The sequence below is a fragment of the Cavia porcellus genome, unplaced genomic scaffold, assembly GCF_034190915.1.
Source record: "Cavia porcellus strain 051 isolate PalLab524CR breed Dunkin Hartley unplaced genomic scaffold, mCavPor4.1 scaffold_33, whole genome shotgun sequence".
Lineage (NCBI taxonomy): Eukaryota > Metazoa > Chordata > Mammalia > Rodentia > Caviidae > Cavia > Cavia porcellus.
The window spans coordinates 240,108-259,942 of record NW_026947516.1 but is presented as its reverse complement, the minus strand read 5'-3'; the positions used below and the strand labels follow the sequence as shown (position 1 = coordinate 259,942).

At 36.8% G+C, this 19,835-nt stretch overlaps 1 protein-coding gene across 4 annotated transcripts in view; it reads left to right on the top strand.

Annotated features, from left to right (window-relative positions):
- The window catches only part of LOC111755284 (zinc finger protein 791-like), a 29,494-nt gene extending 20,710 nt beyond the window's left edge, over nucleotides 1-8,784 (top strand). For all 4 annotated transcript variants that reach the window (XM_023562585.2, XM_023562566.2, XM_023562575.2 and 1 more), the window contains 3 exons: nucleotides 18-144; nucleotides 339-399; nucleotides 4,279-8,784. In XM_023562585.2, coding sequence (XP_023418353.2) covers nucleotides 18-144; nucleotides 339-399; nucleotides 4,279-5,986 — 1,896 coding nt within the window. In that variant the 3' untranslated portion in view covers nucleotides 5,987-8,784. The remainder of the gene's footprint in view (nucleotides 1-17; nucleotides 145-338; nucleotides 400-4,278) is intronic.
- Nucleotides 8,785-19,835: the final 11,051 nt, after the last annotated feature.

Below are 19,835 nucleotides of genomic sequence, written 5' to 3'. Positions count from 1 at the left end.
TATGTGTGATATTGTAGGAGGCAGTGACCCTCGAGGATGTGAGTGTGAACTTCACCAGAGAGGAGTGGGCTTTGCTGGATTCATCCCAAAAGAAGCTCTACAGAGATGTGATGTGGGAAACCCTGAGGAACCTGGCTGCCGTAGGTATGGAAGATACCATTTTGTCATTTATGCAATCATAGAGCATGGGTTGGTATTCACTGGCAGTTTCCTTAGTGGGAAAATGGAAGTTATAAGAGATCTTCCAGGCATGCTTACATTTCACCATGAGTCTAACTGGAATCTACTTATTTTCATATAATGTAAAACATCATTATATTTCTGTCTCTGCACTTTAGGAAGGAACTCAGATGACCAGCAAATTGAAGATGAATACAAAAATTGCAGGAAAACTCTAAGGTAATCATGAGAAAAATGTTCCTCAAGTATTAGAATATGAAACCAAATCAAACTACACAAACAGGACCATGTTCAAATTTCTTTAGTCTCATATTTCTCCAAGGACTTATACACATTTAATATTGCTAATGTAAAAAAATCACATATTTGAATCATTCTAATACCTGAGATGCATGTGGTAATGATATTATTCAAAAAGTGACATCATTGATCTAATGTAAAATAGCAAACATCTAGTTGTGATAGCATCTGCCTCTTGGGAAGCTGAGGCAGGAAATTGCCACAAGTTCCAGGTCAGCCTATGGCACATACTGAGTTCAAAGCTAGTCTCAACTTCAGAGAGATATCCTGCCTCAAAAAAAAAGTACAAATTAATTATATTCCATGCTCAGAATTATAGATATGTTGAATGAAACAATTTAGGCATTGAGGACAGGAATATATAAAATAAAATTTGTATATGCACTGAGACCTACATTTTAATTATATTACATGTTTATTAAAATGAAAAAAATAATTTCAAAAAGATTTCAAAACAGAATAAATGGGAATTAATGATTACTATGTTGTATATTGTTGTTTTCCAAGTAGTTGTTTATATTGCCAGCTATGTATGATAAAATGATCAAACAATGAAAGCACAAACCATTCTTTTTGTTAAAAGAGGTTTGTACTATAATTATCTATCTATCTATCTATCTATCTGTGTATACACACACACACACACACACACACACACACATGTACATATATTCTTTGCTTTTCTTTTCTTTTCTCCTTTCCCCCATATCAGTGTTCCTTCCCTTTTTAGTCATTTCCTCCCTTTCACTTTCCCATGTCTATTGTACATTTTGGATCCCACAATCTCCTTTAGTCTTTGACACTAAGGAGACAACACAGTGTTCACCCAGGTGAGTCTGATCCATTTCACCCATGAGCATGATCTCAAGTTGCATCTATCTACCTACACGAGCCTCAGAATCATCCGTCTTTGTAGCTGAGTAGCATGCCATTGTGTAAAAACACCGTGTCTTTCTTACCATTCTGAGGTTGATGGACAAGCTACCCCTGTTTTTTTCACGGTCTCTGTCACATGGAGCTTTGTTTTCTCTCCTTTAACTCTCAGTTTGAGAATTTCCTTTTGAGTTAAATGTGTTTCTTGTGTACAGCATTTTGGTAGATCTTGTTTCTTGACCCACTCTGCCTGTTTCTTTTTATTGGTAAATTGAAGCCATGTGCATTAACGGCTATAGCCAGCATGCACTGGCAAGTGTCTGCTGTGTTATTTTCCTGCTGTTGGCGCCCTACTTCTCTCCTCTATTCAGTTGCCTGCTCTGCTCAGCAGTCCCCCTCTGCTGCTGTTCATGGAACCTGGGTCATCTTTATCTCTCTCTAGATATTCTTTAGTACTCTTTATAGGGTTGGTTTGGTGCTCATGAATTCCTTCAGTTCTTGATCATGGAAGTATCTTATGTCTCCATTATTTTTGAAAGATAGTTTTGCAAGATGCAACAATCTGAGTTGGAAAATGTTTTCTTCAGAACATGAAATACTTTACTCTAAGCTCTTCTTTATTTTAGCGATTGTGTTGAGAATTCTGCTGTGATTCTAATGGACTTTCATGATAGGTGATCTGTTTCTTTTCTGTAACAGCTTTCAATATTGTTTTCATGCTGAATTTCTGGGATCTTGATTATTATTTGTCTAGGTGTAGATTTATTTTGGTTATTGGTGTTTAGAGTTCTATATACCTCATTTATCTCATTTATCTGTATGTCAGGTCCTTTTCCCACACTTGAGAAGTTATCTGCTATTTTTCTGTAGAGTCTTTTTATGTCATTTGTGTTGACTCCTACTTTTTTTTTCTGAAATATATCAATATTAAATGATTTTTCTTTGCCTTATCTCACAGCTTTCATTTGTCATTTCCTGGTTCCATGTTAATTTTAAGAAATCTTTCCCTTTAGGATCACTAGCTGCAATCTTTTTTTTTTTTTTTTTTTTTTTTTACTAGCTGCAATCTTGTCTTCAAGGTCTGAAATACCTATCTTGTTTCTTTCAAGTGATTTTGCCAGCTTTCAGTGGAGTTTTTAATTCCCTAGATAGCTCTTTGAATGTATTTCATATATTCTAATTTTTTCCTATTTCATTCAAGGTTTCCATCATTTTCTTATGCTTTTTTTTTTAAATCTATGTCTTATTTAGATATAGTTAGCAATTCTTTCATTATGGTTGTCATTTCTTTTACCTGAGATATTCCTGATCTGATTTCTTTTACAGCCTCATAAAGTTGATTCTTGACTTTAGTTGCTATGATTTCAGAAATTTCAGGTGTGTGATTTTCAATTCCTTGTATGTCTATGTTTCCTGGGCTCTTTCTGTGTGGGTTGGACGTCTGAGATTGCAGGTTGCTCCTTCATCTCGACACTTTGCTGGGTTGCTCCAGATGAGCCAGTTGTGGGGTTCTAGGTGCTTCCCACATTGGCTGCCCATCTGGGGTATATGCGATTCTGCATACCTAGGATCCTGGGTAGGGAGTGGAGCTCTGGGGTCATGACTGGTTTATTCTCCTGGCCTGCACTGGCTATTGGTGGGAAAGGTCCCTGATGGTAGACGGGGGATATGGGGGGGTACATGGGGTGTGACTGGCTGCTTAAACTGGTTACTGGTGGGGAGGTTTTCCCGATGATGGCTGACAGGCATGTGAGGGTGTGACTGGCTGCTTCTACATGTGTTTTTTAAAAAAAGACCACTTTGTTATCAAACAAATTATATCAGTGATACTATATGTAGCTCAATGTCATACATACATCCAGTATTTCAAAATTACTACTGTTGTGGATGTGTTTAATATCTGAGTGAATGCCACTGTTTCAGTCATAGTTATTTTTCAAGTGGACCTTCAAATTCATATTCCAAAATATTAGGAGGCACACCCCATGTTTTTGCTAGGACTGTCAATGTGGACTATCTCCTATGCAATGTGCATAGAGATTCCACAAAAAAGGAAACAGAATTTCTATTTTGCAAGCATATTGCAGGATGCATAAGTACTCGTTTGTTGTAGTAGTTTAACTTAGAAAAGCTAAGCTCTAGAAAAAGTCTAAATCTTCATCATTGAGTTCACTAAGGAATTATTGAATGGCTTGGGCTTAAAAAGCCATGCTTGAATCCTAGAACTATAGGAAGCTGAGGTAGGAAGTTCTAGTGCTAGTACTAGTGCTCAGCCTGGGCAACTTAATGGTTCATGAGACTGTTTCAAAATGAAAATTGAAAATCCCACTGACGTATGTCAATGCTAAACTCTGGATCAATTTCCAGGACTGAAACAGGTAGTGTGTACACATAATGGAATAGGATGAATCATCCACAAAGAAACAAAGTGATATCATTTGCTGAAATATAGATGGATCTAGCATGTGTGAAGTTAGATTAAATAAGTCAGAGAAATTTCAGTGCCCTCCACTGTATTTTTCTTAAGAATCCCCAAACATGAATTAAGGAGTAAATGCATAAGGGATGGTAAAAAAGAGAAAGGTAGACATTTTGGAGTCGGTAAAGAGGCTTCGTTGAAGGGGAGGGAATGAGCCATGAGGAAAAGGTATCAAAACACATCAATATATGGAACATGTTTCTTCAAGATGTATTCCAAATCCTCAAAATGAAAGTAAGTATTGTGTGTATTGCAGATGTGTTTATTATAAACTCCCAAATGAATCCTGCTTGGGTAAAAATTGTTTCCAAGCCATCACCCAGCAGGTACAGTAAGTGGATGTTTAAATATTATTAGAGAACATCAAAGCAGAACTCATGATAAATCATTACCAAAAAGACATTTTAAAATGTGATTCATCATTCTGTTACTTTTGCCTTTTACAGGAGTGAAGAGATAGAGAAATTCCCTGCATACAACTTGTGGTATCAGCATGGAGAAATGATTGGTTTGACACCAGGTACAAATGTGCACATGACAGTTGTTGGTAAAAAACCAGGTGAAAGCATTTCCTCTGGAAGACCCCTGGTTAATCATCCATCAACAGATGAGCCCATCATGGCTACCACTGCACTCAAACCACATGAGCAGCAGGGATTTCAAGAGAAACTGTCTACCTGTAACAAACGTGGGAAAGCCTGCACAAATCTCCAGTTCGTTCAACAACATGCAGAGACTAGTTTTGGAGAGAAACCCCATAAATATATGCCGTGTGGAAAACCCTACTCTGATTACACTGAAGACAGTACCTTTGAAGAGAAGGCACTTCTGTATGAGCAAGATGTGAAATTCTTCATTACACCCAGTGATGTTCAAATTGTGGAAAGAAGTCATAGCGAGGTGAATGCTTACACATGTGTACCATGTGTAAAAGATTTACATTCTCACTGTGATATTCAGACACATGAAAACACTCAAACTGGAGAAAAATCATATACAAGTAAACACTATGAAACATCTAGCACTAACAATTTATTTGATAGTCATGAAAGAACTCACATTGGAAATAAATCCTCTGTATGTAAGCAATGTGGAAAAGCTTTCAGCACACATAGTGTTTGTCAAAGACATGAAAGATGTCACATTAGGGAGAAGCACTATGTTTGTAAACAATGTGGGAAAGCTTTCAGAACACACAGTACCTGTCGAATACATGAAAGAAGTCACACTGGGGAGAAACCCTATGCATGTAAGCAATGTGCGAAAGCTTTCAGGACAAATACTAGTTGTCGAATACATGAAAAAAGTCATACTAGGGAGAAAGCCTATGTATGTAAGCAATGTGGAAAAGGTTTTCGTACCCACAATAATTGTCTAGTACATGAAAGAAGTCACACTGGGGAGAAACCATACTTATGTAAGCAATGTGGGAAAGCTTTTAGTACACGTGGTGGTTGTCAAATACATGAAAGGAGACACACTGGGGAGAAACCCTATGTATGTAAGCAATGTGAAAAAGCTTTCAGCACACATGTAGAGTGTAAAAGACATGTATGGACTCACACTGGGCAGAAACCTTATGTTTGTAGACAATGTGGGAAAGCTTTCAGCAGACAATATACTTGTCAAGAACATGAAAAAACTCACACAGGGGAGAAACCATATGTATGTAAGCAATGTGGGAAAGCTTTCAACATTAAAAGTAGTTGGCGAGTACATGAAAGGAGTCACACTGGGAAGAAGCCTTATATATGTAAGCAATGTGGAAAAGGTTTTAGCACACACAGAGATTATCAAGAACATGAAAGGACTCACACAGGGGAAAAACCCTATGTATGTACACATTGTGGGAAAGCTTTTAGTACAAAAAGTTATTGTCAAGTACACGAAAGGACTCACACTGGGGAGAAACCATATGTGTGTAAACAATGTGGCAAAGCTTTCACAAGACAATATAGTTGTCAACTACATGAAAGAAGTCACACTGGGGAGAAAGTATATGTAAGGAATGTGAGAAAGCTTTCAACAGACAATTTACTTGTCAATTACATGAAAGAAGTCTCACTAGTGAGAAACCCTATGTATGTCAACAGTGTGGGAAATCTTCCAGCAACCATGCTCATTGTCATCGACATGAAGGAACACACACTGTAGAACTTCTACTTATGTAAACAATATGTCAATGTATTCTGTGCACCGAGGTATTGTCAAATACATGAAAGGAATTATACTTGAAGGGTTGTATAAACAATAGGCAAAAGCCTACTTTGCTGCACTAAGCATCATGCACATTGAAAACAGAAAACTAAGTAGATGAATTGACACGCACTGCCATGAATTAGATTGGGGAGAACATTTCCATGTAAACAGTAAAAAATCCTCTGTATACAGGTATCATTGCCTAAATAAAAGAAGTCATAATTCAGATGGTTTGAACATATGTGACAGACGTGGGAAAGTATTTTTTCTCAAATACATAAAAGAATTCACATGGGATGGGAATTTGTATATTTTCACTAAAGAGAAAAGCTGTGTAAATGAGAAAGTATTGTATGATTTTCGTAACATCAGAAAATATAAAAATTCATGTGTCAGTATAAACACAGAATGTGAGAGATCTTAATTTTTACATTACTTTTCATGAAACATGGCCTTGAAAAAGAGAAATTTATATGCATGTGTATTAAATGGAAACACTTGTAGTCATTTTGGTTAATTCATATAGCAAATAAATACAGTATTGTGATAAACTATTAATATAAGGGATGTACACAAATTTATCTTATCCTTCATGTGAGAAGCAATATTGTACTAAATCCCTGTGAACATACATAGTACATTTCCTAATCATTTTATCATTTTTCATGTTTAAATTAAAAAATAAGTTTTATAAAAATCAGATGTAATGATTTCTCCGGGAAATATACCACCAGAGAAGATATCTTAAAGTATAAGTATTTTAAACTTAGTCTTAAAGCAGATTCCTGCATTAAATAACTTTGTTTACTTTTAAGAATAAATGTTGTATTCACATAATCCTGTACATAATTGTAAGCAACCACACAGGACTCTTGTTTTAAATTTAATAATTGTTTTCTTTATTTTGCACTGTTAGATTCACAGGTGAAGTGACTTGTATTTCTTACACGCTGCTAGGCTCAGTATTTTGTGTCATTTTTGTTTCCTTTGTTCTGTTTTAAATTTACAAATTCTCATGAAACATGAGTCCAAAAGCAAATTTTCCTTAATTGTTGTTATTTTTCCAGTTGCTTCTATTTAAAAGTTTGCTGTATACAGTACATTATTCTACCAAGAATTTTTAAATTGGGTCATATTTTATAATTTTATTACTAGCAATTTGTGTATAAGTATTTAAAGATTCATCTGTTTTCAAACAATGAATTAGCAAATTTATTTTGAATATTCTAAGATCTCTATATATTACAACATATTTACAGATTATAAGCAATGCATAATTTTACCTATTTTTTCTCTGCATAAAAACCATTATTTTCATGTGTGTACAATATTAGTTATTTTTATCATTAAATTTCCGTTTTTGTGCTCATAGTGCCATTATATTGGTGGTAATTTTTCAATCCACAATACCAAAAACTAGTGTATTTTTGTGAGTTTTCCACTGCCAGAGAACACCAGAACCACATAATTTCTCAAAGATACAATGTAGTACAATATTTAACCTCTCTACAAGCTATAAATGTTGATACAATTTGTCAGCAAGAACATTCTCAGAGGAGGAAGTTTTGAGAGTTTTGAAGTTCATTTTGATTAGATGGCTTCTACTTTTGTAATGAAGTAGAGTCTACTATTTTGATTTTGCAAATACCATGGGTGCTTTGGAAATCAACATCTGTTTAAACTGGAAAGCTCAAATCAGGTAAAATCCTTGTGTTTCATTTTTGTTCTCTTATCAAATTTAGAGGTAAGTATATAGTGGTTTTTGTCATCAATAAGTATCAGTGTCTGATAGTGGAAGAAATGATATCCCTTCTATTGCATAAGACTTGTGGAAGCTATCACTATGAGACTATCTGTCATCCTTGACTTATTTGCCTTTATTTCCTAGTCCTATGGGCCTTTGTAAAATATTCTGCACTGTTTCATCATTAGCTGCTCCCTTTACCATGGGGTTCTATTACAATGCTGCTGAGCTAAATCCTGGGTCCAATATTGACTTACATACTTAAACATATAGCTAATTTCATGACAGTTTAGTTCTAATTCTTACCATCAGGAAATTGCACAATGAATACTGCTATTCCAGCCAAAGGAAAATTGAAATTCAAGATCATTGTATCATGAGCATATTTATTTACTATTATTTTAGCATCAAAAAATATCACTGTTACTGGTTAAAAGGAGGGTAGGGGAATGAGGAAAAAAGAGTCAAGTTACATCGTATCCAGGTACTGTTATTGTTTATGTCTAGATGTCCTCCAAAGCCTCATGCAGTCGTGGGGTGGATAGGCTGAGATGTGCCTGAGTCTTTGGGGGGAGCCAGAGGTGAAATGTTATGGTTTGGGTCTAGATGTCCCCCGAAGCATCATGGAGACAAGGGGACAGGCTTCTAGCATTTGTAATTGATGCATTGTCCAATGCTGGAATTACGGGCATGAGTGCTACACCACCCTGGGCAGGTAGCTTGCATACAATATACGGGAGGGAAAGAGCCCTGCTTCCTTTTTGCTTTTGTTGTCTTCCTGTGTCATGAACAGTTGCTCCTCTTCCATGCTGCTCTGCCTTGAAGCCAGATGACTATTGACTGAAAGCTCTTAAAAATTGTGAGTTAAATAAACCTTTCCTTCCTTAATTTTGAGCCTCAGGCATTTTGTCCCAGCAATGAGAGACAAGTAACCAGGAAAGAAACAAATTCCCTATGATAAATGTGATCATTGTATCTATAGTGTAATAATAAATTAATCTGTTAAAAATCTTGTGCATCTCAGTGGAATGTGTATTAAAACAAAATACAAAAAGTTGAAGGTGTATCTCAATGCACTAATATTCTTGGGTCAACTCAGTGTTTTATCTGTGAGACCTAATGGCATGTCTGTAATACTAGCACAAGAATCTTGAGTAAGGGGAATCAGTCTGACTTCTAAACCACTGTGGACTATACAGTGAGTTCAAGACCAGGCTGAAATATGTAGTTAGACCCTGTCTAAAAATGAAAAAAAAAAGAAAAGACCTGTGTTTTATTGAGCAATGATAATATTCTATGCTTAGTTTATTACTTCAGGTTTGTTTGTTTGGCCCTGGGAATCTAATTCAGGACCTTGCATTTGCCAGGCAGCACACACAGAGGTACTTACTTGCACCCTTCATGATGATCATCTAGCTTTTTTTTTTTTTTTCTTTAACTTTTTTTCCCTTTCCTTTTGTGCACCAGAATTTTAACTGGAATTCTTAGGGACAAAGTTAAAGAATCCATGTGTGTATTGTACATGGAACAACTAACTGCTCCCCCATGATCTGTGGTTAGAGAGGTGTGGGGAATTGAACTATGGGACTGTGCAGCCCCAGGCTGTCCTCACTGTGGAAGCAGGAGCAGAAAGGCATCCCGCAGCACTCCACCCCACCTTACCTAACAAGAAGTTACAGAATATAATGGACGTGCTTGGTGGTGGCATTGAACTTTTCAAAACAATGAGTGACGGGTTAGTATTCCGCCCCCCCAGTGAAGAACAAGAATTGGGACTGATCAGTCTTTGACGGCACCTACAAGTGGAGAGGGTCAGACTGCAGCACAGCATTCCAGCCCATCCTGAAAAAACAAGCTGGGAAGACAGGCTTTTTAATGGAAGATGAACATAGAAAACAGCAAGGACCAGGAGGAGCTAACTGCACAAAACCCAGAGCAACCTCTTGTCTCTGTCTGAGGGCAGCACAGCAACTGGGAGAGGAAGGATGAGAGCAACAGGGTAAGTAAGGAGTGGGCAGACCATTAAGCGATATATAGGAAGTACTGGCTGAAGACTGGCCCCAGGCTGCCACATCTGGAGGCAAGATCAATCCCACACCCAGTGCAAACTTGGCAGTGTCACTCAGTAGTTTTGGGCTCTTGGTGGGCACCAGAGGACTTGTTTTTAGTTTTCGTCTTTCTTTGTTGATTTGTCTTTCACTTATATTTTTATGCTAATTGATCCATCTTCTTTTCCCTAACCTCAGTTATCTTTTTTGACTTAGCCATATTTTCATATGGGTGAATATTTGCTCTAATCTTTCTGGCTAACTTCAATAATTCCTGGCTTATTCATTCATTCTCTTTTGCCCTCTTTTCTAGCTTCCCAAAGCTTTTGTGATTATCCTTTGTCCTCTGTCCTTGTTTCTACTGTATTTCTCTTCAGTAATCTGTTTTATCATTTATCCTTTTTAAATTTCCCCCAAACAGGGTGAAACCATTCTACCAAGGAGAAACACTTTTCATACAAGCTCTTGATTTATGATGGATTCTTTTATATAATTGTGGGGTTTGCTCCTATTATCAAAGGTAACAAAATTGTTACCACAGCTTATCAGTATCTAAATTGTGCTTGATGCTATTGTTATTGCTAATAGCACTACTTTAACTAGGGTGCCATATCTGTTGTACTCAATTGTTCCCCATTCTGTAACAATACTGGGAAGCGCTAGGGTAATAACCGCACTACATCTCAGGACCAAAAGGTTGGGGACTGATACAGATACTAACCAAGAATCTCCTACGTACAGAAGACATCTCAAAAGATTAAACATTTTCTAGGGAGGCCTTGATCCTAATGATAAAGCTACCTACTAAAAAATTTTACAAGAATCCACATAGAGGGGCTGGGGATTTAGCTCAGTGGCATAAGCACCTGCCTTGCAAGCGCGTGCTCATGAGTTCAATACCTGGTACCGATAAAAAAAAAAAAAAGAATCCACATAAAAAAACAAAAATTTTATAGCAAGTGTGAAGTCACGAGTTCAATCCCTAGATCCCAAAAAAATTTTTAATAGAAAAAGATAAGAAACAGAAGCAAAATGCAACATCAGAATCCCAATGCAGCAAGAACAAGTCCAGGAGACACTGAGATAAGGAAAAATTAAAGACACATACCTGAAATTGCTGAAATAATAGCAATCAGTGGAAAGAAACAAATACATGAGGCCACAAAATGGATCAGGTCACAAATAAATGGTCAGGTGAAAGAAAAAAATGATAACTACAATGAAGGAATTGCTCAGAAAATCTTGTATAGATTTTTTTAAAAATAGAGTATAGGAAAATGATGGAAACCATGAAGGCCTGACATATGACAGATAACTGAAAAACCATCGTATTAAAAGATGTGTTCACCCAAACCACCACATAGGTGGACTATTAGTCTCAGTCTTTGCTGAAAACAACTGATGCAACTCAGAGATAGTTTAGCCTGGCCGAGTCTAACTGCATGTAGTTGCACTGCCGGTACTCTTTGTAACATGTTCTGCTTTTAAGGACTGTCTACCTAAGATAGACTTGTCAAGGACTTAGCTTCACCCACTCCCTTTGCTCCAACTCCCTTTCTGAGGTTACCACCTTATGATAAACAACTCTAGTTAACCTACCCCAAGTGAATCTGCCTAACAACATGATCTAATCTATGTAACCAGCTATAAACTTGATCACTATCACCTTTTGTACTTTTTGCTTACAAATCACATATAAATTTTTGTTTACCCTAATTTGGGGCTGGTGATTTGGAACTGAGATTCCTACCAGGAGATGGAAGGTCAAGTTTCCCAAAACATGTAAATTAGTGAAGAACAATGAAAGAATAAACCACACTGTTTGTAAGAAAGGAGAGAGGGGGGGGGGAGAGAGAGAGAGAGAGAGAGAGAGAGAGAGAGAGAGAGAGAGATTGATTTAATTTTTATTGTATGTATCTTCCAGGATCTACAGAGTTTGGGGTGTGTCCAAGTCCATACATGTCCTTGCTCATGCTGATAAAGGAGTCAGCACCCACATCTTTGTTGGATACTAGCACCACCAAACTCTAGGGCATGCACACCTTTGCCATGACTTTCAAATCCAGAGTAAGTCAGGTTGCACCTGGGATATGGCTGTGAGAATGTGGTATGGGTTCTTTAGCTCAGATGCCTCTTGGTGTCTCCATGCTGCTGTCTGACTGCAGCTGTTTCCAATGATCATCTCTTACCTAGTTCCTGAGAGATAGCGACAAAGGGAACCCTTGCAAGAGTCCTGTTTATTCTAGTACCTGGGTTCAAACAACCAACACTTAACTGGATTTTGTTTTACCAACTAGCATCTCCAAGACTGTGGTGGTCACTTGTACTACACTTGCTCAGCAGCCACTGCTTCTGGAAAGACGCATTGGGAGCAGAGTTGAACTCTTCCCTTGAAGATCACAGCAATGTCCAATGAGATCTGGTCAACTATGTTTCTCCATGTGGTAGCTGGCGTCCCCAGCATTAACTTTGCTTTAATGGGGTGTGAATGACCATGGTCCTAAGCTGCTGCAAACCACAGAGGAAGTGCAGATGGCCTCTTCCCTTCTCTTGTGTTCTTTCCTCAATTTCTTGGTGCCTTTAACTTCCCTGTCACATTCCACCAGATTCCGTCTCCTACTGCTTTATGCTTCTCCACTTTTTTTCCTAGAGCTTGAATTCTGAATTTGTTTGAGTTGATTTCTTTCACCATGCCATCACTTTCCCCACCTTGTATGGTCTTTGTTGCACTGGCACTGCTATAAATGAATCAAACTGATTCTTTTTTAGGACAGAGAAGTATTCCGCTGTGAATAACTGTATTTTCTTCACCCATTCACCTGTATATCTTCCTTTTATACACACATCCCTTTTCTTCCTCTCTCTTTCCTAGCTGCTTAGACTAAAGTGTTGGGGAGTATATTTAAAATTTTTCATAGTTAACATTCTTGTCTTCAGTTTTAACTAAAGCTTTGTTATTTCATATTTCATGTAATATTTTTCATAGGTGATTTTTAGCAGATTGACATTAGGTTATGTACTTTTCACCAAAAAGAAAGTTTTTATCATGAGCGAACATTGGATTTTGTGAAAGGCTTTTTATATATCTATTCAAATGATGGTATGATATTCTATTTGTCTCCAATATATTGATTTCTGCTTTGATCTTTACACTTTCCTTCCACATATGAGGTTGTGTTTGGGGTGTCTTTGTTTTTCCAGGATCTTGACTTACATGATTAGGTTATTTATGTGGAGTCACTTTTTCTGATGGGAACATTTACAACCATAAACTGCTCACTCAGTCTAGTATGTTCATCCCATGACACTTTTTGGATTTGTAGACTTTAATGTCTTTAAGCTGCATAAAATCAATCCTCATATGAAGCACATTCAGATATCATGTGTGTGACATGGGGAGTACACATGTCAACATGTTCCCACCACAAGAAAAATGACCACTATGAGCTTTGTGGCTTTGGTGAAGACCAGTATTTTGCATGTTTACTTTTTCCTCTTTATGATTGAAAGAAAAAATTAGGTAGAAGCAAAAATGAAATACAGTAGTTACAATTTTGTAATCATATTGTGAATAAATCATAACCCAAAACTGAAGGAATAAACTAAGCCCAGATTGTTACTGTTGACTCCTAAAACAGGTCTGTTTTGTTTTTTTGACAGGGTCTTACTACATATTCAGTCTGACCTTGAACTCACTATGTAGTCCATGTTGGTCTAGAAGTCACTGCAATTCTCCTACCTCAGCCTTCCATGTGCTAGGAAGATAGGCACCTGCCACAATGCCTGGCAGATAAAACAGGGTTTACCTAATACTACTGGCCTGAGCTTCAGCAGGAGCTTTTCATATTTTATTTTGATACATGTTCCACTGAATGGCACAGGTTTTGCCTCCACTCCCTAAGATGGTTCTAATCATGCATATCACCTGTGCTTGAGTGGTAAGATTACAGACAGAAACCACTGGTCCCAGTATTTTCTTCACTCTATGCTTGTAGGAAATAAATATGCTTTGGATAAAATGCTATTTTCACTTTTGCTGTGGCTGCACTAGCAGGATGAACTATGCAATGTTCTGATAAAAAAATTAGAAATGGGCTGTAGTAAAATTATCCTTATAGCAAACATGTAAACAGAAATTATATATTCTGCAATGTAGTATACTTCATGAACCATAAGAGACACTTAATATTTTGTTACAGAAATAAATTTTTCCCTGGAGAGGTGATGAATGCATATAATATCCACATTTGGGAAGCTGATGATTGCCATGAGCTTGAGGACAGCCTGGGCTACATGGTGAGACCCTGTCTCTAGAAAGCAAAATAAGTAAATGAATAAGACAAATTATGGCTTTGTCTAAACATAATTGACTTAGGTTAGCTTGAAGTATACTGTTCACAATATTAAAGACTATTTACTGTATTTGTCATTTGTGTTTTGATCTTGCATTACTGGAATGCAACCCTCTGGTAAATCGAGCAGCTACCGAATTGAAAGGGAAAACAGGATATTTTACAAAACACTGCAGTATTTGAAAAGGAGGCAAAATAAGTCAAGGATGCTAAATGGTCTCACACTGACAGTTTGCAAAAGTGTTATGCAGTGGAAGACACATAAGGGACTTCAGTCATCAGAGAGTGGTACTTATTGATGACAAAAATCACCACATATATCGCTAAAGATTTGAGCTTCCTAGGTTAAAAAACATTTATTTCTAGAGTACAATGGTATTTTCAGAATTTAAAAAAATACAATGAAGACTCTGGTTTACCACAAAGAATACAAACCATCTTGTCAAAACAAAGATCAATACAGTAAAAAATTCCTGAGAATGTTCTTGCAGAAAAATCCTGTGTCTTCTTTGAGGAAAATATATGCCCCTGCTTGTATCTGGCAGTGGGAGACTCACATAATGTTTGGATGAAATATTGAATGATTAACTCCAAAATAAATAATGCCAATATGAGGCTAAAAAATAAAATTTAGTGATAAAAACTAATATAGTACACACACGATAGTAATGGCTCTGATGCAGAGAAAAATACGGCAAAACTATGCATTGCTCATAATCTGCAACCATGTTGTGATTCACATACATATCTTCTTAGAATATTAAAAACATGATATTTGATAATTTACATGCTATTTGAAAACATGAATTCTTAAATACATGTACAGAAATCATTAGTATGAAAATCATAAACTATTCATCCATTTAAAAGTTTTTGCTAGAATGATGTACATTCAACACAATTTTAATTACAAGCTAGTGAAAAAATGGCAGCAGTTAATGAAAATTCAGTTTTAGTGTCAGGTTACAGCACTATTTATTTATTTATTTATTTATTTATTGTCTTTTTCCTTTTTATCGGTACCGGGGATTGAACTCACGACTGCCTGCTTGCAAGGCAGGCGCTTATGCCGCTGAGCTAAATCCCCAGCCCTATAGACAAATTCTTAGAACACTAAGTTAAACTTATGAATGATAACTTGTAAAGCTAATAAAAAGTAGTTTTTATCATAGAATGCCTCAGAACAGTGAAATTGGATTAAGGAAGCAATATTATGTATGGCTCAGTATTATGGCTCAGTAACTGAAAAGTGGCATAAGGGAGAGAAATGTGGGGGTGGATATGATGAAAATATTTGTGAAATGTTCTGATCACCAAGATTTTGCAAACTTAACAGGCACTACTAATGAAAGGTAAAACTGAAGAAAAACGTTTTCACTTCCACATACGCATTCAAATGTGAGAGCCTCTTTCAGGTACACAAAGTATTTCAAAATCGACTCTGAAGGGCACTGCTCTATTTGTAGAGAGAATGACAAATAGACTAAAGAAAAGCAAGAGAGTCTTCAATGGGCTCATATGTAAATAGAATATGTCTTAGTTACATTTTCCTCATCATGAGGACAAAATTTTCAACACCCTAAATTACAGGAAATGTTTATTTTGACTCATAGCTTGCAGAGGTTTCTGTTCATAATGGGTGTGCCCCAAGACACAGTGGCATGAAGAGGGGCATCACAGGGGAAAAGCAGTCCATGATGGGCAGAAGGCAGTAAAAACAGCAAGCAACAGCTATTCTCTTCCTGCTCCTTGTATTTTATCTAGGCCACCATGGTAGTACTCACACCTTAATCCTAGCATCACAGCATGAATCAATCCCAGTATCATGCACTATGGATCCAGCCACCTCTGAAAAGCTCCACCTATGACTGTGTGAGGCTGTGACAGGACATCTAGATACCAACTGTAACACAATATTGATTCCTGATAGAGCTCTTGTGTCACAAGCGTCATGAATGACAGTGTGTGTAACAGAGGCAGGGAGAAACTGATATGATATTCTTTTGGGGGGTACCTGGAATTGCACTCAGGACCTTGCACTTGCCAGGCAGGTTGCTTGTGCACTGAGCTCTAACTCTGGTCCGTGGTATGTTATTCTTCATATGATTTGTAGAACAATTAAATTACATCTTAAAATGGGAAAGATAAACTTTAACATTTTAAAAAATGTTTTCCACAAAAGAAAATCATGAAACTATCTGAATCAGAGGCAGAAATTAATAAAGAGAGAAATTCAGATGTAAACCATGCTATGTAAAAGTCAAGTAATGATTAAGATATCTGCTAACAGCAGTACAGTTGCAAATGTAGGCTCTGCAGACACACAGGAAGCAGTGCACAGTCTGCACAATGGCCACCAGGAGAAAGGTAAGGATAACTCTGACCCTAAACCTAACCTTACCTTTAACCCTAACCTGAAGCCAAATGTAAACTCTTAAGACTAAGACAACAAACAAAAGTACTACAGCTACTAAAATACTATAAACTGAAAAATTCTTTCGTTTCTTTCTTAGCATTGAGACACAATATTCAAAACCCACAATTTAAAAGAGGAACTGTTGATCTGAATTCACAGTTTGTTAAAGTTTCAACCCATTGATGCTGGCACCAATATGGAGTTGCTTGGCAGATGGGCACAGCGCATAGGAAGCTTGCTCATGGTATAGCACTGGGAAGCAGTGAGCCATTGAGGCATGAAGAGTGATACATATACAACCTTCGAAGCCACACCCACAGGGAACCACTTCTTCCTAACAAGATTTAACTCCCATCATCATACCCAGCCATAAACTGGACAGTACTAGTCCAGTAACACACCCATGGTTGAGTCACCCACAAAAGCCCTCCTGTATCAACCTACTGCTTTGGGAGAACATCTAGAGTGAAACCATGATGATATTCCAGGACAAAGCCCCAACATAACTACAGTCACAAGGACCAATCACATAATGAAATATGGGGAATGAAAAGGTACACATAGTATGCTGATCTCACAGCCATGAAAAAGAGCTGAGAGTGGCAAAAATTGAAACACGTGATTAACTTGTGTCATACATAGGACACAGCAAGTATATTAAGCTTTGATTGTCACACTGAGCATAATTTTAGAGATGGAGAAGGCAGACAATAAGTAGATGGATGCGTGTGGTAGGTATTTACTCCAGACAGCACCCACACTAACAGATTCCGCAGGATCGTGAGCAGGAGCAGCAGCAGGTGCAGCCCGAGGAACACTGGCAGCAGCTGCCACAGAAAGCTAAGAAGCCACAGAGGATGCACTGAGGTCGGGTGCCATCATTCTGAACAAGTCTGGCTATTGTGCCTGTTGAGAGCCAAACCAGAAGGAGACACAATAGTGAAACTTTTGGCTAAGGCACAGCTCAAATGGCAACTTAATTGTATGCTACTGAACAATTTACTAGATCTTACAATCTTTTTCATCATCTATTTAGAAATAAAGCGTTACCATTCACCATGGTGATAGACCCAATAAGGGTGTCAGCCAGAGTTTGGCAAATAGTTGGGTGTATTAACACTGTCCAGCAAGAGGCATCCAGCGGGAGTCGAGGTGGACAGGAAAGGAGGATCGGGCTATGAACACCTTATAGTGTACATCTTATAACAAACCTATGCTCCAGGTGACTTGCTGTACAGTGCTTTCTCCTGAGTCTGTCTTTCCTTGATAACTTTAGAATGTACTGATTTACATTTTTTTATGTCTGTATTATTGTTATCCTCTTCAGACAACAAACTTCCTAATATATAGGAAATGCAGGGATCTGGGAATGGCCTACACAGTTTCTAAAATATTTAAAGTGAGAGAATCACAATTTCAGTGTCAACATGGATAAATATTGCAAGACTTGAGTAACAAGAATGAGTAAAAATTCTCTAGAATTCAAGTGCTTGGAAGCATAACGTCACAGAGATATATATTAAAATATTTAACTCGTTAATACATAAGGAGATGATGGATGCAAATTTTAACACCTCAGAGATGCAAAGGAACAATTATTTCTTCTAAAGCATTTGATAGACATATTGGATACAATCAGAATGTTCTCAAAATAGAAACTAAGTAGTCAACTCATCAGCTTTACATATCTCATGTGTTTTTTAATACATGTAGGATAGAAGAAATCCAGAAACTTAATCACACAAAACTTGTACTTAACCAATGAACTACTTTCCCATTCCACCCATTTGCTTTTGGTAAAAAGTACATTATTAACTAGTCCAGTTTTTCCATAGCAAATAAATAGAGAAATAAATTTAGACATATTTATAGTTAGGTGATAATTTTGTATAAAATATTAAATTTTGAAAAACATGTTTATTTCTCTACAAGCACAATGGAAATATGTTTAGCTTTATCAATAATATAAAATCAATATTCAAAGAAAGAGGATTAAATACAATGAAAATGAGAAAACATGGTAAATGGTTATAAGAAGAAAGACAAAATAGCAAAGCACAACATGAAAATAAAAGTAATCATGAATGTCATGGACATATAAATGTTTGAAAAAGGGTCACACTGTGTGCTCTAGCAGACACAGATCACTTACAAAGGAAAGCCCATCAGAATCATGGCAGACTTCTCCACACAACCCATAAAGTCAAGAAGAGTAAAGCATTTTAAGCTCTGAAATAAAACAGCTTATAACTTAGACTGATGCATCCTGAAAAACTATCTTTCAAAATGAATGGAGAAATAAGATGCTTCCACAACAAAGAACAATTGAAGAAATTCATGTCCACCAAACCCACAAAGATTTCTGAAAGATATTCTAGAAAGAGATAAAAATGACCACAATTCCAACAACAACAGAAAGAAATCACCAAGCAGGGCAAGAAATTAAACAGAGGGGAAAAGTAGGGAACCAACAGCAGGAAAATAACATGATAAACACAAGCCATAACATATCACTCATAACTATTAATGTATGTAATGTTAATTCACTGATTAAAAAACATACTGATGGAGTGTATCAAAAACCAAAATCCAACAATATGCTTTATACAAGAAACACATTTAACTCATAAGTAAATTCATAGACTGAAAATCAAAGGATGGAAAACAATATTCCATCAGACAGGAACCCAGAAAAAAGCAGGCATAGCTATTCTGTTTGCAGATAATGTGAACTTCAAATCAGTGTTCAAAAGTGATAAATAAGGTCACTACATAGTTGTTGGGGGCAAACTGTAAGAGGAAGAGATAACAATCATAAATATATATGCATCAAATACAGGAGCACCAAACTATGCAAGACAAATATTAATAGACATTAAAATCAAATAAATACATGGTAACACAACTGTAATAAAAGACTTCAACAAGCCACTATCACAAAGAGATAGATCAACCAGATAAAGAATCAGCAAAGAAATAATAGAACTCAACCAGACTAGTGAACCCTAACCCAAAGGAAAGAAATTCAATTTCACATGCTGAGAAATAAAAAAGGTGAAATCACTACAGGCTCTATGGAAATTCAGAGGATCATCAATACCTACTTTTACAATCTATACTCTCATAGGATGGAAAACATAGAAGAGATGGAAAGATCCCTGGAAACGTATGAATTACTAAGGCCAAATCAAGAGGATATAAAAATTCTGAATAATCCAATATCAGTTAATGAAATTGAAAACGT